General features: G+C 34.8%; 1 protein-coding gene across 4 annotated transcripts in view; it reads right to left on the bottom strand.

The window, feature by feature from the left end:
• The window catches only part of CACNA2D1 (calcium voltage-gated channel auxiliary subunit alpha2delta 1), a 368,426-nt gene that overhangs the window by 140,454 nt on the left and 200,325 nt on the right, over positions 1-27,647 (bottom strand). For all 4 annotated transcript variants that reach the window (XM_054270558.1, XM_054270564.1, XM_054270555.1 and 1 more), the window contains exon 6: positions 12,517-12,646. In XM_054270558.1, coding sequence (XP_054126533.1) covers positions 12,517-12,646 — 130 coding nt within the window. The remainder of the gene's footprint in view (positions 1-12,516; positions 12,647-27,647) is intronic.

Here is a 27,647-nt window from a genome sequence, read left to right as displayed (position 1 = left end):
AATCTCATTTATTCACTGTCCATGCTGTTACATTTAAGCTAAAACCAATGAAGTCTCCAGGACACAATTCTGTCTCACATATAAGTTGAGAACAGAAAATCACTTGATTTCCCTAATATTTTACTGTCACAAGGCATCCAGAACTTAACACAATGCACAATTTTAATACTAATTTAGGATGTTTAGTTTAATTTTTTCTATAATTTTACCTACTAATGTGACTATCTTAAAGTTCTCATAATATTCATATTCCTATATATTCATAGGAAAAGTGGTGAATATACATAAATAGTATAAAAATATTAGCATCCTTTTTTTTTCTATTATTTAGATGCTTCAGGTGAAATAATAGTCCAAATAAAATCAGTGTACTGATTCTAAAAAGCTAGAGGGAATTTGAAGTAATTAGTAACTGTGTTCTATCTACATTTTTAGGTTTCCTTAAAAATGTCAGATTTAGTTTTACATGCAGGTTGAAAACATGTTAAGATCAGCAATTACCTTGACCTGCAATTACTGCTGAACAAAATCCTGTCAAAATGCAAACTCAGATCAAGCTTATGTAAAAAGGCAAAGCAACATGTCACTTGACTACAAAGCTGAAAAATCAGTATATATATATACTAGATATCTTGCAAAATATGCAACTATCTGAGAGATTTAGTGAGCTTTTGCAAATTAGGAATGAAATCAATGCTTTTTTATATTTACGATGCTGTCCAAGGAGTTGAGCACTTCTATTTGAATTCAACTAAATGAGCCTGAAGCAATGTATAAAGTATGTATTTGGTATGTCCAGGCTGACGGTGATGAAACTTCAGTCAGATTCATAGTGAAGTGCTGATTCCTGAGATTTTTCTTTCAACTAAAGCAAAATAACATCCCAAATAACCAAGCCTCCTCTCATCCCCAGAAGAAAAGTTACTAGGAAACACTAAATAAAACATCTCTTGGAACCAAGCTGCCAGTTCAGCAGCCCCTATGTTCCATCATTCTTCGATCATTTAGTTTCTACTGTCTCACAAAGGCTTTTTAACTATGAACAAGGTTCACATAATCCCATTTGGTCATTTCTAACAAGGAATGTAAGCACTGCTCTTCCATAAAGGACCATAGGGATATAGCATTGTCACAGAATCACACAGTCACAGAATGGTTTGGGTTGGAAGGGACATTACAGACTGTTCAGTTTCCCCCCAGTGCCATGGGCAGGGACAGCTTTTCTACAAACATGTGTAACAGGCAGTGCTGTTACCAAAATCTCCTTCCATGCTGCTGAACACGTGCAAAAGAGAACACAGCAACAGGAATCCACCTCTTTAGACCTCCAGAGCTAACCAGGAAAACATCAGGCTGCTCCAGAAACGAGTTCACATGTGTTCTTGAATTGAAAAGCTCTAAAGACATAATGCATTTTGGCATTCCCAATCTCTATTTCTTCTTCTCTGTCTTTGCCAAGACCTATGTGCCATTTTTTTTCAATTTCTTTTGAGCAGTGTTGTCAGCCTGCTGTGGAAGATCTTCTGATTTAAGATTCCGTTACCGTCCTTCCTTCAGCTCTGAACAGTCTGTCACTTGCCATACCCATCGTGCTGAGCTACCCCAATGTGCTTTTGATTTTCAGCTGCCAACTCGGAAGGCCAAGGTCTAGATTTGATTTTTTCCCCCTCTTTGTTACTCTCTTCCTAGTCAGCAACTATTTACTGGTTTTCAACAACATAAAGTAAGGTGCTGACCTAAATGGGCCCGAGTGACTTCAAATGCTACTGTAAAAAAATGGATACCAAGGACACAGAGCCTTTCAAAGGAAAAGACCAAAAGGTTAAAAATGTAAATAGCTTACCATGAAACACTTCTACAGGTTGAATAGTTTTACAGATAATGGTTTTGAAGAGTGGTGTGTCTAACTGCAGAAATCAAAATAATTTAAATAAACAGCTTGTAAGCTGAAGGTTGACTTGCAATGAGATGTTTGACATTGTTAAAATAAACCAATCTTATCATGTTGATTAATGGAAAAGTCCTGATCTAATTTTATAACAGATGTTTGAGCTAAATGCTTTTGTTGAAAATTGGAACATTTACTTGAAGGAGGCCTGACAGGCTCCAATGGCAAGGGCAGATAATGGTCTCAATGAAATGTTCCGTATGAACCTGGAAATCCTGCTAAGAAATGGGTCCTTCAAGCATAAACGCACTTTAACACATACATAGCTTATTCAATTTAATTAAACTAACCCAGAATTCAGTGCAAATCCATGTAAACGTATCCACTAGGTAACATTCAGGGTTTTGTCCCAGAATATTTTTCCACTGAAAACTATCCTTGTACAATAAAAATTATCAATATTTGTACAGAAAAAGGCAGAAATCAATATTCCTTTTAAATTGTTGGTATTAATTTTCAAATTTTTATATTATGTAAAATAACTAACTACTAAAGACATTTGAAAAGACAGATGAAGCAAGAGGGCACTCCAGGGGGAAAGGACACACTGGAGATGACAGGATGCCAAAGCTGCAAGATGCCTATTACCTTAATCAGAAGTATGGCAAAAGTTCTTTATTATCCAACAGGGATTTGAAAAAGCACTAGGATGCAATTTGAGAAAATAATAGAAAAATCCAGTATGCAATAAAGTGAGTCTGCATTAACAAATAAACAGTACTCATTTCCTTAAATTACATTCTGTATGTTAGTATCTTTCAAGACTCAAATTTTGGACATAGCCACAAAAAGCCACTAAGTGTACTCAAAGACACATATAACTACATAATCTTTTTTCTAGTTTTTCTTCTTCATTATCTGTCTTTCTCACTTCAAAACTAAATCTGAACATACTGTTTGTGAAGGTGATACTACTTTAAATATAGTAATAACTACAGTGCTGGATACTTCAATAATGCATGCACAAAAATTATATTATAGAAGATATAATTCAATCCATTAAGCTGCTCATGATTTTACATGTTATTTCTTGGTAATCAACCATGATACATTTATCAATATGGATATCCCAGTAGTATCCAGATGTTTTTACCTTTATTTTTAATAAATAATCCATCATGGTTATTATTTTACAGAATAAAATACTTTGAATCTTAACTTTTATGCCCTGTCTACCTAAAACTTAACAACTTTATTTCACTTTCTTCTGAAAGAATCAAATCAATGAAATATTTTTAGAGTATAGATTTATAAGGATTCATCATGTAAGTCTTGTAAAGTGCAATAACACAGGGATACAGTTTTAAACCAGTAGATACTTAAAAAAAACATAAGTTAGAGCTGGGCTCTAACTCTGCAAAATTCACAGCTGTGGTATTACAGGCTGGAAATACAAGACATTCTGAAATATGAGGACCAATTATTAAAAAATTAATTTTACAGAAACCAAATTTCTTTTTCAACATTGCAAAGCTGAAAACTAGATTTCTTTCCACAGGGAAATCCTTCATAACTCTGTTGAGTATATCCCCCATATTAAGCATATTAAACCTCTTAGATATTAAAACCAAGACAAAACAGCAAGACAGTTATAAAAATGTAATGAGCAGAGGGATGGTTCCATACAAAATATTTCACACTGCCCAAGTGAAAAAAACTGACTGACATCAACAGATATTTTATTTCAATTCCTCATAATTTGTGCAGGTCAAGTATAGAATAAACTCTTGTTATTCGAATACATTATTTTTGTGTCATTTTTTGTCTCTGCGTGTATCAGGTACTTATTCTTGGCAATACATCTTAGTTATTTTCTGCAGCTTATATTTTATTACTGGCTTTAGATTACCTTGTCCTCACCTTTAAGGAACTGCACAAGTCTTTGCTTGGCTCATCTTCTTTCAGCACCATGAGATGCCACAGGGGCACAGGCAGGAGTTGCCTGCCCAGTTACCTTTGCTCCTCTGCAGCTTTGCACAGGGTCACAGAGGGTGCCACCTGCGCAGCTCAGAGCAGAGCAGCACCTTGTGTCAGACCACAGGAGGAAGGAAAAGGGGGAAGGTCGTGGCTTCCCTTCCCTTCTCCTCTCCTGTCTCGTTTAGGTCTCACTCTGAACTGCAAAGAACATCTGAGAACAAAAAAAGGCAAATTTGTTTGAGGAGACGAGAAAAAGAATTGACAGGCTCTCAGGGCAATCAAGGAATATTCCAAAGTTCTTGTACTTCCATTTAAAGTATTTTTTAAGAAAGAACATTATTAATTTTCAAATCAATTGGTATTTTCTTGTTAGATATAAATTACTTCAAGCAATTTAGCACTTTTTTTTCTAGTAGTCAACTTAAATTATCATATCTACTTGTTTAACAATCTGAAGCACCCCTAAACATTTATTGGTGGATGTTTAAATTGTCTTATATTTTTAATAAGTGGAATAATGAAGATATACTGATATTTGGTGTTCTGCTTAGCAAGCTGTATTGCAGAAAAATACAAAGGCCATCATTAGCTATTTTTACCATAAGAACATTGCCAATCATACTGCAGAGCCAACTTTTCCCTCTTGGTACAAGAGGGTTCAATACTAATTGCTATTCCAAGCTGTGCATAAGAGAGAAAATGCAGCAAAAGAAATGGAAAGGGATCTGAGGAGCAGCAGCAATCATCTGTTCTCCAAAATAGGTTTTGGCAGTATGTAGAGTTTAAACAATTATTACTCAGTCAAGCAGCCTAATAGACACTGGAATCTCAGGACTTGCTATAAAATCCAAGATAATTCTGGATGCACACCATATTGCTGGTCAAGAAATCTGCAGAGAGAGGCAGCTATGCTGAATGCTAATGATAATCACCACTCCATTATTAGAAAAGTGTTTTTCACACTTCTGCTTTTTTACAAACTGTACAAATTAATGTTATACATTTTGGGAAAAGAAAGTAAATAGGGACACAAAGTTGTTTTGGCATCTTTGGTTTAAACTCCAGAGTTTTCAAAATCAACAGCAAGGAAAATCTCTTCATTGCATGGTATTCTAATTTGTTGAAGGCACATCACAAAGACCAGCTTAGCCAGGTAACACAACTTTGGCTTCTGGTATGGCTTTTCACCCCTCACTGTGATATTAAAAATTCTAAACACGTAAGAGATCACATCCTTTAAGAAGACTGTATCATGTCAGTGGTCCATGCAGATAAATTTTTGGTTATAATAACAGGAAAGACATGATATAGAAAGCTTGACATTCGATGGTGCCCAGAGGGGTCACTGCGAAAAAAGCCCACAGCCCCGGGTTAGGACCGTGCCTAAGGCCCGTATTGCTCTATTTAAAACTCAAACTCAATATTTTTTTAGGTTTGCCCTTTTTTTTTTAAAAAGAGCATGAACAACAATAGCAAAGAGGAAATAAATTAACCATTTTCTCAACTTAAATAGAAAAAAAAATGTAATATATTTTATTCTATTTAAAAATAAATAAGGGTTAACACACCAAAATGTGATTTGTTTTTGTGGAATGTGGTTTTCATAGGGAATTGTGTGTCAGTACAACATCCTGATATAGTTACATTTTCGCAATATAGGGGTTTGCTGTAATTAAATATATCTTAAAATATTTTTTCAATAAAGGTGAAGTAGTCTGGAAAAGAGTTTTTTTTAAAAGATACCAATTAGAAGGTAAATTTCTGTATCTGACAAATAGGAACCTAGAAGATCAGGAGGCAGCTATTAAGTGCATTTCTTTAATGAAGTACAGATGGTAACCATGAAATTTGAGATTCTCTGGAAGCATGCTGAATACTGAAACAGAGAAAACTAGGATGTCTGCATGGGTGCAGATATGCTGTGTTAATATGGTTACTCACAAAAGAAAGTTGGCGGTGGAAATGAAAATATTATTTTCCAAATTATTAAATTCCTAAATCTTATTTTCCAATTTCTAATTTCTAAATTAGATCCATAGAAAAACTATTTGGAAGCAAAAATAGCACCTGGTAAGAGAAGAACACTGCAACAACAAGAAAAAAATTTATTTCCAAAGGATCATGAAGTAAATCCTGTAACTTCTTTTCATCCCTATAACAAATTACTGTATAGGATAAAAGGCTTCACCATGATAAAGAGAAAATTCCCATAATGAATTGTTAGTGAGTTATGACTGTTTGCCTGAATGTAGTATTTAATTTTCCCAGGTTAAATTACCACAACAGATGTAAAATATTTAAGATAGAGCTCTAGGATGTAAAAGTTAAACTTTTATCTTAAAACTTAAAATTTTAAACTTAAACTCTTATTTGAGACAACTCTTCAACACAAAATAACAGGTAGAAATGTAAAAATTAGTATCTATTGTTTCCAACTAGAGAGAAAAAAAAACCATAGTGCAATTAAAACACTAGAAAAATTATTTTGGGCATAATTTATTCTGTTATATAGTGTCCTTCAAATGTGTCAAAATAAAAACTTATTTTTCAAAAAGATTTAAAATAAAATAATTGCTATTCCAGGAAAGTTTCTGAGAGTTAAGTATCAAGACTCACATTATGGTCTCTTTCAGTCAGCTCTCACATTAATATATACAAATAAATAAAATTAATCATACTGTTTATAAATAGCCAACCCTTGATTCATTTCAAATAAAGATTTTTCAGTTCAGGGGTAGAATATTTCAGATTACCCACTTTTAGTAGAAACTTGTGTTTAGACAACTGTGTCTCTATGAAAGCCTAAGGTATTTAGGTTCTAAATTTACCACTAAAAAAACCCCTCTATTTTTATTTTGCAGAAACACATGAAAATTTTTATCAAACACCTTAAGACAAAGCAAGTCTGGAAGAGTACCTGGAATTATAATAGAAGTGTGTTTTATTTCTAGTATATACTTTTTGGGATGCATATTTATTAGGTAGATTGCTTTAAATCTACATTGAGAATTCCTTACTACATCCGTATTTTCAAAATAGCATGTACCTAACCAGTTCCGTCTTTCAAAGAGGAAAAATTTACCTTTGGCCACAAAAAGGTCTTTCCCTATTTTAGCTTATTATCTGAAATTTTGATAACTTTAGACAGAAGTCATGGTCAGCTTGATGTCAAGTGATTATGCTAGACCATCCATAAAATTAAATTAATGGTACTAATCCCAGTACCAAAATATAAATACCTCCTTGCAATGGAGGATACTGTTCAAGTTGTTTGGCCTTCTGGATTGTGACAGGAACAAGCTTTTTCATCAAGTTAGAAAAGCTATTTCTTTTTGCTGATTATTCAAATAAGAATTTAATTCAGGGAACTTTAGCAATCTGCCGGGGGGGGAAAAAATCCAACTGTAATTGTCAGAGCATAAAAAGAAATACTGACCCTAGAGTTCTTTACTTAAGCTTCTGCATGGGTATTTTCCTTCCAGGTTTAATATTGAACCAACCAGGCAGTACTTAGGGACTTAGCTGCAACTAACATTTGCTTTATAGTTACCCCAAGCCATCGTCTTTGGTATTTAAAGCAGGCTGACACTGGAATTCATTTAAAGGTCTACTTCACTCATTACATGTTTTCACAAATAGCTTTCTGATTAAAATAGCAGAGAAACAACAACAACAGCAACAAAAAAACCAACAACAAAAAAACGCCCTACAGAAGTTACAGTAATCTCACATGCTATTTGCATGAGGCATCCATAAAATCTATTTCCAAATTTAAAGGTGTGAACACACTCATAATCAGAGACTTGAAACAATAATTTTTCAATCTCTGATGTACTAAGCATGCACTATTCATTTACCCCTTACAATAAACCAAGAGAAGATCTTGTTTGTCAGCTATAACAAAAAATATATCAAGACCACTAAGCTTAAAATATGCTGAACCAATTAATTTAGGCAATAAAAGTGACTTGGCTGTTTGTAACAGCTATTTAAATTAAATAGAAAAAAAAAAAAAGTCCACAAACATTTTACTGTCTTTAGATATTTAAGGAATGTGGATGTAGCGCGTCAAAATATTTACACAACCCTTTATCCATATCTGGATTTCTTAATAAATCTCATTTGTTATCCACACATAAGACCTTCAATGAATAAATGATAACACACTTTCTCCTAGTTTATTTAAATTGGGGGTTTCTTTTGGAGGGGTAATATTGTCACACTCATGGATTCATTTCCCAGTATTTCTGAGGGTTCCCAGTATTTTCTGAGAATCATAGAAAGGGCTGAGTTAGAAGGGACCTTAAAGATCATCGATTTCCAACATTCCTGCCATGTGCTGGAACTCCTTCCACTTGACTGCTGTTCCCAAATGGCATTTCCTTTACTTTCAAGCTCTTACGCTGAGATACACAAGATTAGCAGAAACTGTACAACATTTTAAAAATTCACCAAGAAATAATATTATGGTCAAGATAAAAATCACTGTAGTATGTAACTTTTTTTTTTTTAATTATTTCTAAAAGTTTTTATTACCCTTGAGTGATATACTGGAGTACCAGAATGTCAAAATACTTTATCCATAACTAATTATTTACATATATGATGCACCACTATAAAGACAAAATTTATATTCATTGTCATACTTGATATCAAATAATATATAATAAATACAAGGCTTCAGACAACAGAAAAAATTTGGCTGCCATGAAAGGGGAATATGAAGCAACAGTATTTATATTTTATTATTACTAAGGTAGATGAACCATCAATTACTTGTAACTCAATATTTATGCCTCATTTGATGGCTTTGGAGACAGGAAGCCCTTTTTTCTTGCTGGTCGCTGTCCAAACATATTCAAAGTTATGTTGTCATGTTCATGACATATTACTTTCAACCTGACACTTCAATCAGCCCTTCCACACTAATCAAGCAGTGAGTGACATGTGAAAACACTATTTCTGATTTAAAGGGAGTAAAGTAGGAATAACCACACAGAAATACAGCAAACCTGGTTTGTGTGCTTTGTCTAACACCTCACCTTGTTGTCATCTTATTGCAACAGTTCCCATACCCACTCAGTGATTTCTCATGGGCACTCCTCACAGCACTGACTCCTTCCTCACAGCACAACCAACAAACTCCAACCCTCTTCACCACCAACCAACTCCAACTCTCCTCACCCAGCTACCCCACCTTTTTGTAGCACTCATCATCTTATTGGACACAGCTGTGGCCCATTAAGGGCAGGGCTGTTCCTGATCTTTGGTGATCAGTACAGCTGCAGCTCCTCAGGTGTGAGACTGCCTTCTGCAATATCTTTATTTTCTTACATTCTATCCCTCCACATCACCTCAAACCATAACACCAGCACAGACGTAGACCTGGAGGAATCACTGCAGCAGAGAGAGAGAGTGGATCCCAGACAGCAAGGGTATGTGGTATATCCACTGGGAAGATTAACCCTGCTTTCCTTGTGCCAGGGATTTCCTCATACTTCTGGCCTGCAGTTCCTATATTCTGCTTAGGGATAAGCAGGGTTCAGTTTTAATGAGGATTTAGAAACAAGACTTCAGCTATTACTAATAGGAGATGCATGACTAATTCCTAGTGGATGTGCTAGAAACGGGACCTGAGGGTCTGCTCTGTTTGCAGCTGCAGATTGATTTTACTTCAAAACCTAAATGGGCCTCTTGAAAAATACTGAATTAAAAGTCTGATCTGGTTCTATTTTATTGGGATTGCCTCCTTGCTTCAATCCTCAGAAACAGGCAAGTAAATTAACTCCTTAGACTTTCTCCTGTCTCTGCATAGGTTTTGGCACAAGATCCAGGAAAAGAAAATAATAATAATAAAAAAAAGAACAGCTTTCATAATACTTCCTTCTACAATCAAATAACTCACAAAGTATTAACCTGTATGTAGTAAATGGATATTTTGTTATGATGTACGTCATATTTTTATGGTGAAATACATGAACTACTTCACAAGAAGCTCTTCCCTATGTTTCAAACAAAGCAAATCACTATACATAGAGGAAGAAAAGGACATTTATTTATTGACCACACTAGATTTTAAGTAGGTTGTGCACCATTACAGAATTATTAGACAAAAAATTTTCCCAATTTAAAAAATATAAGTGGAAAGAAATTAATTATTTTATTCAATTTAAAAAATCACTAAAAATCATAAGTAATAACTACAATATAAATGAAACATAAATAGAAAAAAAATGGACAGCATATTGATTATCTTAGAGGTCTCTTCCACCCCTAATGATTCTATGATTCTATGGTTAAGACTTGAATTCCTAGTTTCATACAGAAAATAATTAATTACATGAAAAAGTGTGATTGACAGGCCCAACTGAAAATCCTGATCACATATGGCTCTAACAGTCATTGTCCCTGTCCCCTAGGGACAACAACCTGCTGCTGCTGCAAGAGGCAAGAGAAGTGAAAACCAATCTCAAGGAGGAATAGGCAAGTCAAATATCTAGTCATTGAAAACTGTTCTGTGAGATTCAAAAAGCAATTCCTTGTTTCTCTTGGCCACCTGCAAAGCATTTACAGTAAAACATAAAAAATGAAATCTGCTTGCCAAGGCATAATTCAGTCAAAAAAATTGGCTTCCAAGCTGTAAAACTTTTGAACTGTGTCTCTTCCACTGATTTTCGGAAGGATTCATTGTAATGCCTGTGTTGCAAATGCTTCCAAGCAGAGTGGGATTTAGACAAGGAATTGCAGATAGCATTTTTAAATTTACAACTGCTCCCTGTTATAGTGGACACTGAAACCTCCCAAGAAATGACAGGTTAGCTCCTGTGAACAGGCAGAAAAATGATAACAGTGTTCAAGATATCTGTCTTTCTAGAGTTATAAAAATTGCGTGTAGATCATAATGTGAAAAGAACAACACTAAATTCTACTTTTGGAAATCTGTTGGTGAATGACTACCTCAAAATTGCTCACTTGTGTTTCAGATGACACATGAACTTTGTAACTATAAAACAGAACCTGGTGAACATTTTGTGTTTATTGACATGAAATCTGTCACTTTTAGGTATTCTCAAGCTGTTATCGCTGAAAATTCCATCTGTAATGAAAAGTTACCCAGACACACAAGAACATGATTTTTCTGACATAGAATTACAGACTTCCTGGTAATTTTCTATGCTTCTACTTCTCTGGTAATTAATATAAAAACCAGACCCAAAGAATCACAAACTATGTATGTTGCACATGCACATACATGTCTCTGTCCAGAAATGTACATTTTTTTTTGTGCTATTATCATTTTATTAGATACTAAAGTTGTACCTTTCCTGTGGAATTCATAATCTGTCTTCCTTTTCAGATTTATGGGCTGTACAGTAACATTACATAGTATACAATTTTTAAGGGATATGTGTCCTCAGGAATTCAATTCAAAATGTTAAATTCAACACAACAAGAAAACATTTTATGTACTGTTATGATGAAAATCTTATACCAAAGTTCACATGGCATTTTTAAATATCCTAATAACTGGAGGTGAGTTTTTCCAACATTTTAACAGCTAAGTATCATTTCTCTTCCAAAAAATGAAAAAAAAAGGAAATGGCCTGTCACTTCTCTGTAATCCTGCAATTAATGTGCACTTTAGCACTTATTAAAGCCAGAATCCCAGAATAATCCTTTAGGTCTGTCAGTCAAGCTCACCATATAAGAATACGAGCTACTATGATTCTTTCCCCCATCACACTGACATTTTCATTTTCATCCCTGTGCCATTTATGGAAGCTGCATGCAACTGTGGCCATGAATTTTAAAAAGCACAGGTCACACTAGGGTCTCTTTCCTCTTGATGAGACTTTAAAAGAGGAAAAAGACTGCATACTTGAAATTAGGACCTTAAATAAAAAAAAATCAAAACTTAAAAATAGAAATCCTATTTAATTTTTCTCCCTGCCATTTAAAAAATATGCAGCTCCTTTGAATGCTGAAATGTCTTTTTGTTGTATAAAGATTTTTGCTTGATGATGAGCACAGGGACTTATTTCCATCTTGAAAGATAAATACTTAGTTTTGAAATACAACTAAAGAATCCTCATCTGTATACACACACACATATATATATATAATTTTTTGCATCGTTTAGAAAGACTTTATGTAAATTCTCTGCCAGTCTGTTACTGCAGTTCTAGAAATGCACTGGATAAAATATTGGTACTACCAGCTCACACAGCTTGTTATTTCTTAAACTGTACCAGCTCATGAGATACTTAAAAATGTTTTCAGAACTCATCCCTGCCTGAGGCCAAACAGAGTGTAAAGAAGAGCTGTCAAGAATTGTTTGTATTAAATGTGAACAGCACAGAGAAAGAATGGATCAGATCATCAGAATATGCAAGAGTTTTGTTTCACCTCCAGTCACATTTGTGAAACTCAGATCCAATCCTAATGGATCTCTTTAACTGCAGCACCTACCAATTCACAAAATTAATCATATCCTTAATACGATACATCTATGAAGTAGCACTGAAAGAAGTAACGGTGACAATAACAGCAAACCTGTACTAAAAATGTAGAAAAACATTGTTTTAAGAATGAGACACAAATAATGAGCTTAGTTTTAAAATATAAAATCACTTTGTTCACATGCTACTTACAGCCTTCATAAATATCTGTTGGTATGTGGACTGCTGCATGTTGGTAAGATGTCTGCCGTCGGAAAACAGGATCGTCCTCAAATACTGGTCTGATTCTCTGGCTGCCAGATTCAGTTTCATTCTTTTCAGGCTTATTAAAGAAAAATATATAAAGAGAAAAATATTAAAAAGTGTGCTAAAAACAATGCCACTCAGATTTTCTCTTTCTACATAAAAAAATCATAGCTTTCCTTTCACTGCTAACATTGAACACAATATAACATTTCTATATAAGCACAATTAGTTTCTCCAGGTCAAGGAATATTTATGTATAGTTTGCTTTCAGTTTTGATTAAATCAATGCAATCCAGTGAAATGAAGACCTGCAAAAGAGAAGTATGAGCCTAAACACCTTACACACTTCAATTTCATAACTGCATGGAATTTTTACACCCATAACACAAGGCAAATTAATTACCTTTTATTGCATGTAATAATTTGCACCAAATCTTAAATGTTACTTTTTTTTCCTTCTGCAGATTATAACACAAATCACAAATCTGAAAATGATACCACCGATATACACTGCATAACCACATTTTTCAGAAACATAGGTTTACATCCAGACAAAGCAAGGAAATTAAGCTTAGAATTTCTGATTGAATCAGGTTTCTTTCATTGATTTATTTTAAGCACATCTCAGTGAAATTCCATGTACTGGCTACATATCCAAGGGGACAGGTCCCAAACACTCAGGTGCTCACCATCTGCCTTGGGTTCTAATCTTTTCTCACCTGTCTGCACCCTTATACACATTTCTTGACTCCTTCTAATTCATTCAGTCAGTTTGTACTAGTTCTTAAACATTTTGAAAATCTGAGATTTTTTGAAGTGTGGAACCAAGGAGGTAATGAAGGCCAAAGAGGAGGTAGGAATGTCTTCAGCTGGAGCTGGAACAAGAGGCCCCATGCCATGGGTCCACTGCCACTTAAAGCAGTAATATAGCAACTGTGATGCCGAATGATTACTCGGGCCAGCTATTGGAGGCAATTATAAGGATATTTTTAATACTATAGAGTCATCAGTTTTTGAAAATGTGCTATGCTTGATAAATTGTGCTGACAATGGTCAGTAAGGCATGTGTGTGCTGAGGCCACTCTGTTTATTTTCCTTTGTTTATCTATTTATCTATTTATTTATTATTTATTTATGCATTATCTATCTATTTATCTATTTCTCTATTATCTAAGTACAGACAGATAGACTTTAGCTTATCCACAATGCCATGTAATGAAACTGCCTATGTTTTCTCATCTGCTTCATCTCAATGTTACAGAACAAGTATATGCCGTTTTAAGTAAAGGTTCAAATGCTGCCTGAAGTAAGCCTAAAAACCTGGGTGGGTTTTAAAGAACTGATTTCCTTTAGAAATACAGAGGGCAGAACTCCTCTAGCCAGTGACAACCACCGATTTCAACAACCCAGCAGTGTTGTGCTCATCACTGCAGGCTGCCTTCAGAGTGAATGAAGAGGAATGGGAATGTTTAGAGAGCAATTCATCTTATCCTAATTAGACACCTGTTTTCCCATGACATGAATCATGCTTTAGAAGTGCCTCCTACTTTTGATTGATTGTAGAAGTAGCTCCAGTGCAAATCACCTGGATGTAGAAGTCAGCAATACAGCTGCCTAGAATTAGGTGAGATGAATCTCACAAGTCTACTAAACTTCCAGAAGAAAGGAAGCTGGATACTCATTTTGACTATTTTTATGCAGCATAGCTACTACATCTCATGCTGACAAGCTCAATTTGTTGTAAAGGATTTAACTCCATTCTGGGAATGAGTAAGAGTTTGGGAGGGGACATAGCCAGCACAGCTGACCTTAGATGATCAAAGAGATATTCTTTTCTAAAGATGTTATTCTCAATACTAAAAGCTGAGAGAAATGAGGAGAGAGGGGACATTCATCATGAAGGTGGAGTATCTGTGGAGCAACTGCTGTGTGTCCTAAGATCCTACTTCCCAAAAAGCGTTCGGACATTGCCTGCTGGTGGGAAGTAAAGAAGAAATCTTTTTTATTTCCATTGCTTTAATGTTTGGAACTTGGTTTTCTTTATTAAACTGTCTTTATCTCAATCCATGAGTATTTTACGATCTTATTTTCTCACCCCTCCACTGCTGGAGGGGGGTGGTACAGGAGAATGTGACAGACAGCTTTGTGGGCAGCCAGCAGCCAGACAAGGCTCACAAACAATATAACTTACTTGTAAGGGTGCAGACTAAAGCCAGGATCAGTAACAGTTTAGCTTTGTATGATTTGAAATGACACAGCATTATGACAGCTTCAGACAAGGTAATTTGGTTCAATTTTTCATAGGTTTCCGTTGTGTTGTTTGCTCGGGTGTTTTTTTGTTTCTGTATTATCCCACAAGATCTTTTTCATGCTCGAAAACCGGCATGTAAAACATTACACAAATTCTGGAGCTCTTTTCATAAGTTATCTTTTAGCTTCAAGTTGCACAAAGTAATGACTTAGTCTAACTATGCAAATGCAATCTCAATAGTCAATCATTCATGTGGCAAAATCTCCCTTCTGTTGGAAAGTCATTTAAATTAAAAAAACATTCTAACAGTCTTATTTCTAAAAATTAGTAGCAGCAACTACAAACCCTCAAGGCTTTCACAGTACACTTCAGAAAATAATTGAGGACCATGAGGCTACATAACCATACTGAAATACCTGAATGAGTGAATGCAAAAAGATTTATTTCAACTAAATTCCCACAAGAAATACATGGGAAGGAATGAGTATGGTAAAAGAGAAAGAGTGTGAACATAGAATCAAAGAATATCCTGAGCTGGAATGGACTGACTAGCCAAAGTTCATCAAAGTTCAGCTTCTGGCCCTAAAAAAGCAATCCCAAGAATCACACATTTTTCCATCCAGTCCATCTTAGCAAATCTTGCAAAGAAGTTTTTGTATCACAATATATTTAGATTTTTGCTTGAAATTCCTGAAGGATCACAACCTAAAAGGATCAGGTTTCTTCTAATTGATATTGCAATTTCATTCTAATTAATAACTACAACCTTTCCGTCCTTCTATTCACTCATATGCTATGAAAGAAACTTCAGGTCTACTGCAAAAATCTGATTTAACGTTGTTGAAATTGAAACCATTTAATTAATTATGACCTGAATGCCTTAAAATTAAAAAAAAAAAAAAGCTACTTCTCACATTTCTAAGAGCACACACACACTGAGGTCCCCCTGAAAAAGACTGTGACTTACCCTGTTGTTATTCCTTCCAATATTCCATGATATCCAATCAAAAAACATTAATCTAAAAACTCTTCTAACTTCATTAATGCAGGCAATGGATTTAAAACTACATAAAATAATGTAGATGCTTTCACACTGCTCTTGTTGACCTTTGTGGCAGTATTTTATGATGTACAGCTCTGACACTAAAATAACACATCAATCTGCCCAAATATCAAACACAAAAAATAACAAAATCCTTTAAAAATTTTGAAGTTACCCTCACACAGGAACAATTTGTTCTGTAAATCTAAAGGTGTTGTGAATTAGTTCTGTACACAATAGGTAAGTATCAGAACAATTATTGGCAAATTAGTGCTGAACTCCTCCTGACAAGACAAAATTTATACTATAGTGAATTCTTCTATAAAAAATAAATGTATTTGGTTTTAATTTGCAAACTCTTGAATTTCAAGTAGCTTATATAAAAAAAAAAAAAAAGAAAAGAGAAAGGGAAAAAAGGAATGACTAAAAAGGAAAACCTCAATCTTATTATTTATTTTAATCTTGCATTTCAATGAAAAGCCTGACAGATTGTGGTGTCAGTTGGTACAGTTTTGTATCCAGTTAAACTTTGTTCTCAGAAAAGCAGCAAAACACCTATTTTGATGAAAAGTGATCCAGCATGTGAATATAATTAAAACTCAACTCCAACCAATTTCTCTCTCAAGTCAGGAGCTGAAATGCAATCAATACTGGCACAGAAAAATCCCACAGGAGACAGTGGCTGAAGATTAATTTTCTATCCATTCAAACCTGGCCTTCACTTATTGCATTACATTGTTACCTACCACTGACAGTCAGCAAAATAACTCACTCATTTCGCTGCAATGAATTTCCAGACCAATTTCTTCCTCCCTTGAGATGTAGATAAAATTCATTTCTCTTTTCAGTTCACATTTGTGCCATTTTAAGGCTTTTTTTTTTTTTCTTAATAAATAAAGTTGGGTTTTTTTATGTGTCTATCATTCACCATCAGGATAAAAGGGAATTGATACAGCAGCTAAAACACAAGAAATGAGGTTTTTTGCAGCTATTCGTTGTGATTATTTCTAAATCTTTCTTGGCATGATGTCCAATAAACTGAAGGGTACCTTCTGCATCATTTTATAAGCCAAGTACACAGCAGAAATAATGCAACTTCTCTCTAGAGGGCTTTCTGAACATAAATTAATGTATTTACATGAGTTAACTGGAAGCTTTATGCAAAGAAGTTTTACTGAAATATTTGTCTAAAAGAGAAAACATCCCTTAAAACAAAATTGATAAAGATAATTTCAAGAAATTGTGACATAGTCCAGCTGCCCATTTCACTGCAGCCAAACTTATCCTGATTTCTTTCCACAGCATTCAGTTACTTTCCATCATCACAGCTGTAAAACGATGAGTGGATTTTCTATTTCTACTAATATATTTTTATTTAGTTGAAAAATACTGCTTATTGTGGAAATGAGAAGACTTTTCCATTAGTATAAAAATTATTTTTGCTTTTTGCAGATGTTGAAAACACAACCAGAAAGCTGACATTATTTACAAAAATAACCAAAATAACAAAAAACAAAACATCAGCAAAACACAGAAAAACTCACCCCCAAAGTGAAGCAATCTTCAGTTGTTTCCTGAAAGCAGATTCTTTTCAGAAACAATTTAGAAGTTGCTCAAAGCATAATAGTAGATTTAGCATCATGATGAAAGAATAAAAGTAGATTTCTTTCAGTTCCTGAACTGATATTCAGCCATTAACAATGACACCTGCTTGCCTTCATATTTATGTAAAACAGAAAGGAATTGGCTGCTGGTATTTTCCATTGCCTTTATATCCAGGGACTGTGTTCTGCACAAAATCTCACTCTCCCTACCACCACCATTTTAAAGAATGAATGTAGAGATGGAATTATAATAATTGTAAATAATAAATACCCAAATTTCTTCCTCGGTGAAATTTATTCCTGTCTTACCTTGCAGAATTCTGGAAGTTTTATATTTCCATCTCTAGCTTTCAGCCTGGGTTTTATTTCTGAAAATCTGCTGAAATTTCTAAATGTAAATTTTTAAGCAATTGGGGCTCACTTCTTCTAGTTAACTCACAGATCTACTCTGTACAAACGAAACTGTCACATACAAAATAAGCACAGAATTTCTCCTAAGCTCAGTTCTGTACTCTTTTATTCTTTTTTTGTTTTCCTGGCTTTTTTCCTCCCTGAGGAAAATAATCGAGTAGAACCACATACAAAGCCCCTCTGAAAATGCCTGTGGCCCCATTAAAAAGTTAAAGCTGGACCTAACAGAGAGAGTGAAATGGGACATTGCTGGAAGCACACAGCTCAGCAAATGCCTGCGGCCACCAAGGGCTGGGGGCAGCTTTTCTGAGGACCAGGAGTTAATTTTGAAGAGCAGCTGGAATGAATTTCTAATAGCCACAGCACTTTTACTGCATTTTAGATAATGTAATGAGAGCATTGCCTTCTGACAACATTTTTTATTTCCTTTTCACTAGCTGTGATTTTCCAGCTGTGGGAAGACTGCTGAGTGCATTCAGGTGGTTGTGATGGAACTGTGAAGAGTTTATTTTGTTTTCACTCTGTGTCAGTGGGGGACTCTGGTCTTCCCTTTGCAACATGATGATTTCAAATGACATCCTTCTGCCTACTCTTAGGGACAAAACAATTAAAAGGCTTACAAATAAAACAAGAAAACAGTTGGCTCAAAAGAACCAAAATATTTTCCTATCATACAACAGGGAAGTGTTAAACATAAGAAGATATGCATACACATATTCACATACATAAACATAAGATTTTTTTTTTTTCAAATATAAGTAGGGTCCGGGAAGCTTCAGAAAGGGAACTAGGAGGGAATTTAGTAAGGAAATAATTTTAATTTGCATCTGTCAGTGTGCCAATCTCAAGGGCCATTATACTTAATACAGATAAGAGTTGCTTTCAGTGTTTTCAATGCTTCCATATGCTTCTAATGGGTCAGTTAATTACTCTAAGTCAATGATAAAACAAATGGAACTCTGGATTGAGTATTGATACTTAAAACAAAGATAAATTTTCTTATAGAATTATTTAATTTCCAGCATTCTGCCAACTGAGTAATATCAGTACATACCAAATACAAACTCAAAATAGTTTAAAAGTATTTATTTGCCTCTTAGGCTAATTTTATAATGCAGATATATTTTGTCTATGATAATTTCTATAGAGCTACATAAAGGCTTGTCCCTGTCTACAGTATACAGTGGGGTTTTTTTAGTATGATATTTTTTGGATGGTGCAAAACCATGTAAGGAGGTTTTGCATTCACTTATCTGACCCTTATGGTTCACAGCTTCTGATGAGAACTTTTAGATATACACAAAATTATTATATATCTCAAACATAATAGTGTTTTCTTTGTATTTTGAACTATTCAAAGAATTCAATGCTTCATAACTTTGGTTTCATGAATTAATGAATCCCTGCTGAAATTAATTGATCAAATGTAAAGACCTGAAAATTTGAGGACTTTTTACTTTTTTGTCTCTTGATACAAGACAAAGGGTTATAGTTTACAACAAAAAAAGGGTAGATTCAGACATGATATAAGAAATAAGTATTGAGAAATTAGGGTGGTAAAACACTGGGAAAGGTTGCCCAGAGAAGTGGTAAATACCTCCATCTATGGAAACATTCAACAAATAAACATTCAAGAATTCCATTCTATGGAGGCATTCAACAGGTAAACATTCAAGAGCTCCATCTATGGAAACATTCAAGGTTGGGTTGGTTTGGTCTCTAAACAACCTGATCTAGTTCGTGATGTCCCTGCTTATTGCATAGGCTTGGAATAGATGAACTTTAAAAGTTCTTTCAAATCAAAACTATTTTATGATCCTGAAAATATTGTGACATTTCAATGAATAATATTCTAGAGAAGCAGATGAAAACATCTGGGTTTTCCCAATTTCTTCAGGTGGAAAGATTTTTCAGAATAGAAATCCAAGCTTCTGAAAGTCTTCTGTTTAAAAGAGTTGACATCTATGATGGTGCCTTAAATACCATAATTCAGGTAATTATATACTTCTATAATTTTCTTAATTTCTGACAAAAAAGGAACATTTATAAGGTATCATTTTTCAATAAGCTAAAAAAACCTTTAAGATTAAAATATAGTAATAAAGGAATTGATGACAATTTCTTTTTTTTAATTATTACAGATTGCATGTGACCTTCACTACAAATCTACACAGTCTGCTACAGTAATATCAGTATGCAAAAATTCATTTCTGTCCTGTCCTATTTTCTCTTGAGCTACAATGACAGGTAAAATGAAATGCGTATTTAAATATTTAAGCACATAAGAAATGTAAGACTTATTTATCTTCCTAAAGATAAATGTGACTTCCCCACCCCATGGTCACTGAAAACCTCTCCAATCCCCAGAGTGTTTCAGGGATGATGGAGACCTGCCTCATAATGGTATGACAACCACTGGATCCATCTCATCTGCTCCCATGGACACACACATGTCTGACCAGCCTCAGTGGTCCTTAACTCCATCCTTTCCATTCCTGAAGGTTCAGGCAACATCTCCATATTCCTCCTGGGTTATATATCCTGGTCATGAGATTGGGGATCGTGACGCGTAATCCCACCTGGGTGTCCCAGCCCAGTTCTCTTCTGTGACAGTGGTCACAGGGGTTCTTGGATGAGGGAAGAGACGAAAATGTTTACTTCATGTTCAGAAGGCTTGATTTATTATTTTATGATATATATATATTACATTATAACTATACTAAAACGAAATAGAATGAAAAGGTTCATCTCAGAAGGCTAGCAAAGAATAGAATAGAAAAGAATGATAACAAAAGCCAGCTGTCTAGGACTCTGTCCAAGATAGCTCAGCCTTGATGGGCCATTAATTGGAAACATCCAAGGTGGGCCAATCACGGATGGACCTGTTGCATTCCACAGCAGCAGATAACCATTGTTTACATTCTGTTGCTGAAACTTCTCAGCAGGAAAAATCCTAATGAAAGCATTTTTATGAAAAATTGTCTGCGACACTCTTCCACATGGGGTGATGGTCTGGGAAACTCAGGGCTTTATGACCAAGGTGTTCACCAAGAGTGATCTTCCTGCCTGCCCTTAAAAATAATCAGGTGCTGCACAGATCCACCTGCTTCAGCACTGACTGTATCAGTGGCTTAACTGGATAATATCATTGGACAACTGTGGGAATAGAGGATCATACTAGTTGAAAAGCAAATCTCCCTTTAACTGATGAAAATGCTACTAAAAGTTCAGAAAAACCTAGTTAATTATTAGTCAAACAAACAAAAAAAAATCCTTTAAATTTCATAGCCTCCTTCACTGATCTTCCATATCCCATGAGTGTACTCAAACATATGTAATAAAATAAAAATATCCATTGTTGACAAATGTCCTGTAAAATACTTAGTCATCTAAATTTCAAGACCAAAATGCACTCTACAGAATTTAGATTTTTCATACATCACCCAATTAAATTTCAAACTAGGAACTGTTCTTCTCTTATTGGAATAAATTACCCTGTCCACCTTTTACAGTCCCCACATCTGATTAAAGATCATATCCCTGGAGAACAAGAACTGTTAAATCATCTTAATGCTTCATTGGGAATTAGATATAACACCAACTGAATGTGAACACTTAATTAATTAGATTTTTTCATCTGATGCAGTTGTCTTTGCCATGCTTTGCTAAGCCATCAACTGATCCTGTTTCACAGTTCATTCTTGTTTTCAGTCATACTGGCTAGGTCTAGATTTTGTCCATCCTGCAGCATACTAATTTGTTATTACTCCTTCTTCTTAATTTCTACCTCCTTCTGTGTCAATAACAACATCAATAACAGCACAAACCTGCTTTGAGAAGAAGGTTGGACTACATCACCTCCAGGAGGCCTCCTAATCTATTTTTTTCTCCACTAATGGGACTTAAAACACTATATAAACATCATTGGCTAATTCATGGTCTCAAAAATTTAATGCAGCTTTTCACTAATTAAATGACAGCTGAATCTAGGCAGACAAAGGCTGTAGGCAACACTAAACCATGGGCTGACCTATAGACCACAGACTTGTCTTGCAGACAAAACACCACACCACAATTTAAGTAAAGTGCCATAACACTATTAGACTAATATATATATATTAGACTATAGTCATAAGACTATTTATTTGACATTTTAAAATGCTAGTATGGTGAAATCCTAACAGTGCAATAGTGCAGAAGAATATCATTCACAGAAACTAAGGGAAGTTCAGAAACTAAGGGAAGTTTAAGAAAGGTAATCTGCCCAAGTAAAGAATCATATCAGAAGAAAGCCAACAAAAAAAAAACCAAAAAAAAAAAAAAAACCAAAAAAAAAACCCAAAAAAAAAAAAACCAAATAAAAAGAAAGTGCAACCAAAAGGAAGAAGACACAGGTCAATCTGTAGATTTTGAAAGCATTTTTAAAATTTCAGCAAATTAAAATACTTATGTAAAAGGTCAGCTGAAGTGTGAGTTCTAAAGTTTTTAGGTCTGGGCAATGTGATTTCCCACTGGATTAAAATTTATTTTCAATACACACCATAAAGAGAGCTGCAATAATTCCTTTAATGCCCTGTTTTACACATTGACACTAAAAACTCTGGAAGATTTCAACCCTGTTGATGATAATAGATATGATCGTCTCCTTCAATCTGTTTTGGTTTTTTTTTTTCCTCCTATTATCCAAAAAACAAAAGGAACAGAACATGTTGAGCATGGCTACATGGAAGGGCCAGGGAATGTTTTCTGGCCCTTTGCAGATTGCATCAGCTGGTTCAGAAATGCTCCTGTTTGCAGTCAGGGGCAGGGCAGGAACAGGACCTGCATTTCATCACCTACACTACACCACACACCACAACACCACAGATATTCAATATCCATTTGAATATTAAAATATTGGAAGTGGTCCTTTCCAGGATTCTTGATCTGACTTGGAATTTTCAAAGCCTAGCTCCACCTTTGATCAGTCCTATGAAAACATCAGACTGACTCATTTGTTTTGTTTTGTACAACTTAAAAGTGTCAATGTGACCCACACATTTCAAAGCAGCACATCAGAACACTCACAGAACACTGGGATCTGGCAACAAAGTGCTTGCTGAAAATCACTGCCTCAAATGCTATAAACATCCTGTGACAAGTTCAGCTTTTGGTCCTGCTTTTATTCACCAATAAACAATTACACTGCATTCACTGCAATTGTTATCACTCATCCATTTGATATCAGTAGGAAATATCCTGAAGCAAGAAATCTTCCATTAAACTGATGAATCACCAGCTTTAGGGCTGAATTCTGATCTTTGATGTGGCATAAACTCAACCTCCTCTATGGGGAGACTTCAAGCACTGCTCTTTTGTGCAAATTTGCCTTCAAGGTAGGACTCTCCACATTAAGAACAGTCTCATCTTTTTTAGGACACTGGCAACTACAGTTATCACTCTTGCCATTATTATTTCATAACTCTGTTTCACAGATAGGTAGGAGATAGCTTTGGGGCAGTCATTTATTTCATTATCATCTATTTTTCATTTCAAGCTTGAACATATGTTCATCTGGGAGAAGGGAAGACTTGCACAAATTTGAATAAAGGAATATAAACCTGACACCTACTTTTTAAATCATAATACTAGAAAAAAAAGAAAAAGAAAAGAATAAAATAAAATCAAGAATTTCTGCTTTCTGTGGCAATAGATCGCTATAATTGCAATAGGAAGCTCAAAGGAATCCCTTTTCTCCCCTGTGGGCTGTACTCAAGCTTACCTGTAAGACCTTGAAATGGAAAGACCTGAATGTTTCCCAGTGATACTTGATAAAAGGAACACATTCCCTTTTAAACAATGTAAAAAAGTCTTGGTACTAAGGCAGACAAAGTCAATCATGTCCTCACTATCAGTTCCAAGAGTTCCAAAGAATGGCATCCAAATCACTGTCAGATAACACAGGACTCCTGATGTGAGAGAGAAATGAGTTCAACAAGAACACTCAAATTTTCCAAATAAATCTGGAGGTCAAAATACCATGAAATTACTAATATTGGTAAGTCCTCTTGTATATAAAGAATGACGAACAACAGATGAAAGATAAAACCATAAAAATATGGTTTTCCTACTTACTCACTCCTTCCCATATATGAAAGTTAAAATCCTGTGCATTGTCTGGTAACAGAATTAATTTCTACAACAGAACCTTCACTTCAGAAAGCAGTGTGTATTTTAGCCATAAATACAATTTTATTATACACCACAATGCACAAGAAGCAACACTCTGCAGTACAAGTAAATTAAATACATTTAAAAAAAGATAAAATATGGATCTACCTTTTCATGGCAGTTCATTTTAAAACAGGTTAATCAAATTAAACTATTTTAACATAAGTACCAAAGTATGTTCTATGCTATCTAGGATACTCTAAGTTATAAAATCTATGAATATGTTGCATGTTTGGAAATCACAGGAAAGAGGCTTGGAATACTCTCAGCAACCAAAAAGTACAACAACTAGGAAGTTCTTTTTTAAATGGAACTAATAAAGGAGTCTATGTGAATATATCAAATTTCCTGTCCTCATTTCATAAAATGTTAGGTTTATTATAGACTTTGAGTATTAATTCCAAGCAATAAATTCCAGTATCAAAAGGTTCATTTTCAAGATTATATATATAATTAAAATTAAAATATAGCTGGAAAATATGACATTTGCTACAGATTAGAAATTTTTGTTCCAATGAAACTTCTCTAAAGTTATCAAAATGTTACTTACACTGGTCCATCAGCAGTCCTACTCTGAGAGTCTTTCATTATGAAAGATGTAATTTACACTGGCACAGATTTCTTTCCCTCTCATGGTCCAGGTCAGTTTAAGAGCAAACTACCCTGTCAAAATGCATCCTCTTTCTATATTAAAAAAAAGGCTAGAATAAGGCATTTGTCTGTGCAGCCACTATCCATTACATCACAATGAGGAACCAGAACAAACAAAAACTCAGTAGAATCCATGTCATATTGCTAAGAATCAAAATACCTGACACAGATGCAGCCCAAGTTCTTAAAAAACTCAAATTCAAAATATCTGCATCAAACAACACCCAATTAGTATTTCAATCTATATTTGAAATTTCAATCTATTTACTAATGTACTCACTAGCCCATTTTAGTATCATCATTTTCCAAGAACAAACAAAATTTTGTCCAGAACAAGCAGTAAATTATGTTTTCCAGTGAAATTTTCACATGTCTAATTCTACCTCATACCATCAAGAGATATGACAAACAGAAAGTATAAGAACTAGGTATGTAAATATGTATAAATATTCCTTAATATGGGCTGGTAAAAAACCTTGGTAGGTTCAAAAGGAGAAGAAATTAAATCTAAACTTAGGTGCAACTTAGACACATGAAGAACAGCAATCATAAAACAAAGCTCTAAAGAGAGATGCTGTGGGTACAACACCTACTTGTTGGCAACTTCTTGCAGGAGTGTCCAAATCACAATTATTATAGTGTTATCTAACTTGATTTTCCAATCTCTGTGACATAGACTTTGCCCATTTACTCATCATAAATGAGAATAGCAGAAATTCTTTATGACTCATTTTAAAAAAATTTCTTCAGTATCAAAGCAGTAAAGGACAAAGAGAAGATGAAAAGAAATACAGCACATCATAGCTGTGACAGTAATGTCAAACCATATTGGTTGTCATGCAATGAAAGCAGAGGGAATAAGAGACCTAAGGGAGATAAGGAAGTCAGCTGGTTACTCTTGCTGGGCTAGATGATAAGAAGCTGACTAAAAACTTTCCCTATTGTAAAAGGAAACTAGATCCTCTAGAGCTTAGCACTTAAGCTCATCCTAAATGATTTGAGACAAATTTCTTATTGGAAATGCCTATCCTTCACTGTCTATGAAATACTGGAAAATTAGTGGCTTTAGCTCAGAAAAAAACTGATGATTTGTAGTCCACCTTCAGCTAAACCCAGGCAGTAGGATATTGATTTGGTTATTTGCATGCTGGCATCCAGACACAGGAAAAGCACAGAGACAGAACTACTCTTACATATGCAGATAAAAGGGAGCTTTATAAAGGTTTTATCTTATCACAATCAGGTTTAAAAACCTTGAAAAGCCAGAGAAAATATGTATCAGTTGGATGAGATGTAAAAGCAGTCCCTGTCCCAGCTTTCTCTGTAGTGTCAGGGCCACTCATTACAACCAGTCTCACTTTTTAATCCAACAACAGGCAGCTGCTGAACTTGCAGAAATGTGGCAACTCTCTTTCAGTCTCTAGAAGTCTTTTTATACCTGTCACCTTTGAGACTGGACCACTGGGGTCCCCCATCTGCCCCACCTCAGCTCCTGATCCCCTTCCAAGCTGACCATATTCAGGTGCCATCTCCCCCCAAGGGCTCCACCTGACCCAACTGAGCTCCTGAAACACTGGAGTACAGAGGACGCTTTGATTTTCTGATGTCCTGCTATAAAATACACAAAATATCATACTTGTATAAATTAATTTTTTCTGCAATTTTCAATGCTTGTGACTGGAGGGAAGAAAAAAACCAAAAAAACAGCATTTCTTTGATCAAATCCATGGTAGATTCAGACTTGTTTACAAGCGAACCTGGGATATTTCATTAATAGACTTATTTTTACTAAATTAATCATAGGTGCACATACAAGCAGATTGTTCAACCTTGATACCATACAGCAGTAGAAAAGGCAAGACTTGGCTATAAGCAGAGACTCACTAAACTTCCAAAGCCACTATCAATGCCTTTTAAATGTCTAAGTGTCTTCCTGGGAAGAAGCAGACCCACAAGGGAAATGCCTTTTAGATAATCATTCTGGTCTCTGCTTACTTCTGCCCAATATTTATTCCTCATTTAATTGTTAAAAAGGAAAAATAAAACAAATAGAAAGTTGAGGGGTGGAAATTATTTTGCTTTCTAAAATGTTTGTTAAAACACACCATGATTTTTCTGAAGAATTTTCATTCAAAACCAATTATCCTTTCATATTTTTACAATAGTTTTCAATTTGCTGTAGATGTAATTTTTTCATCAGTATTTATAAAGCCATAAAGCCCCAACTTGATAAGCTGTATTTATGCTGCAGTTTAAGCTCAAAGAGAGCTAATGTTGCACAAATTATTCCAAAATAACAAGGCATCACTGAATTAGGAAAAATTCCTAAACCATGCGGCACAGACAGCTTATTATTTTAAAGATTTCTTCTTTCTTTATTAAAATTAAATAAAAATAAAAATACATAAAAAATGTATTTGTTTTAAAATCAACCATAGGATTGTTCTGGATTTTTCCCTCTAGTGGAACCCCCACATTGAGTCCTAGTCACATTCTGAATTGACACTTTGTGCAGACATTTACTGTCCAAAGGGACCCATAATTTTAGAGCCTCCAAGTTAGTCCAGTAAAAGAAAAGGAAAGATGCTGCTATCACTGAGTATGTGATCAATAATTGCAGCAGGAGCACAGCTCTGTTAGCCCTGACTGCAAGCCAGTGTGAGACTGCATGGAGGCAGTGTCTAATCAATCACTGGTGCTAACCAGGGACACAGCTCCTGCCAGGAGACACAGCTGGCTGCTCCAATTAATGCCCAGGGATTACAGGGAAACTGCAGACTTCCAATGATGTGTGGCTGGTTTCGTGTTAAAGGCATTTATTTATTTGTTTTACTTAGTTCTTTCCTTCAAATAATTGAAAAAAATTATTTCCTTAGGCTGTTGTAGCTTGTCCAGGAACAACTTTATA

This window comes from Melozone crissalis, unplaced genomic scaffold (genome assembly GCF_028551555.1).
Source record: "Melozone crissalis strain CALT ecotype California unplaced genomic scaffold, PUWL_Pcris_2 ptg000004l_1, whole genome shotgun sequence".
In the NCBI taxonomy this organism is placed as follows: domain Eukaryota; kingdom Metazoa; phylum Chordata; class Aves; order Passeriformes; family Passerellidae; genus Melozone; species Melozone crissalis.
Note: the sequence above shows the minus strand (reverse complement) of the source record. Positions and strands in the feature narration are given on the sequence as shown.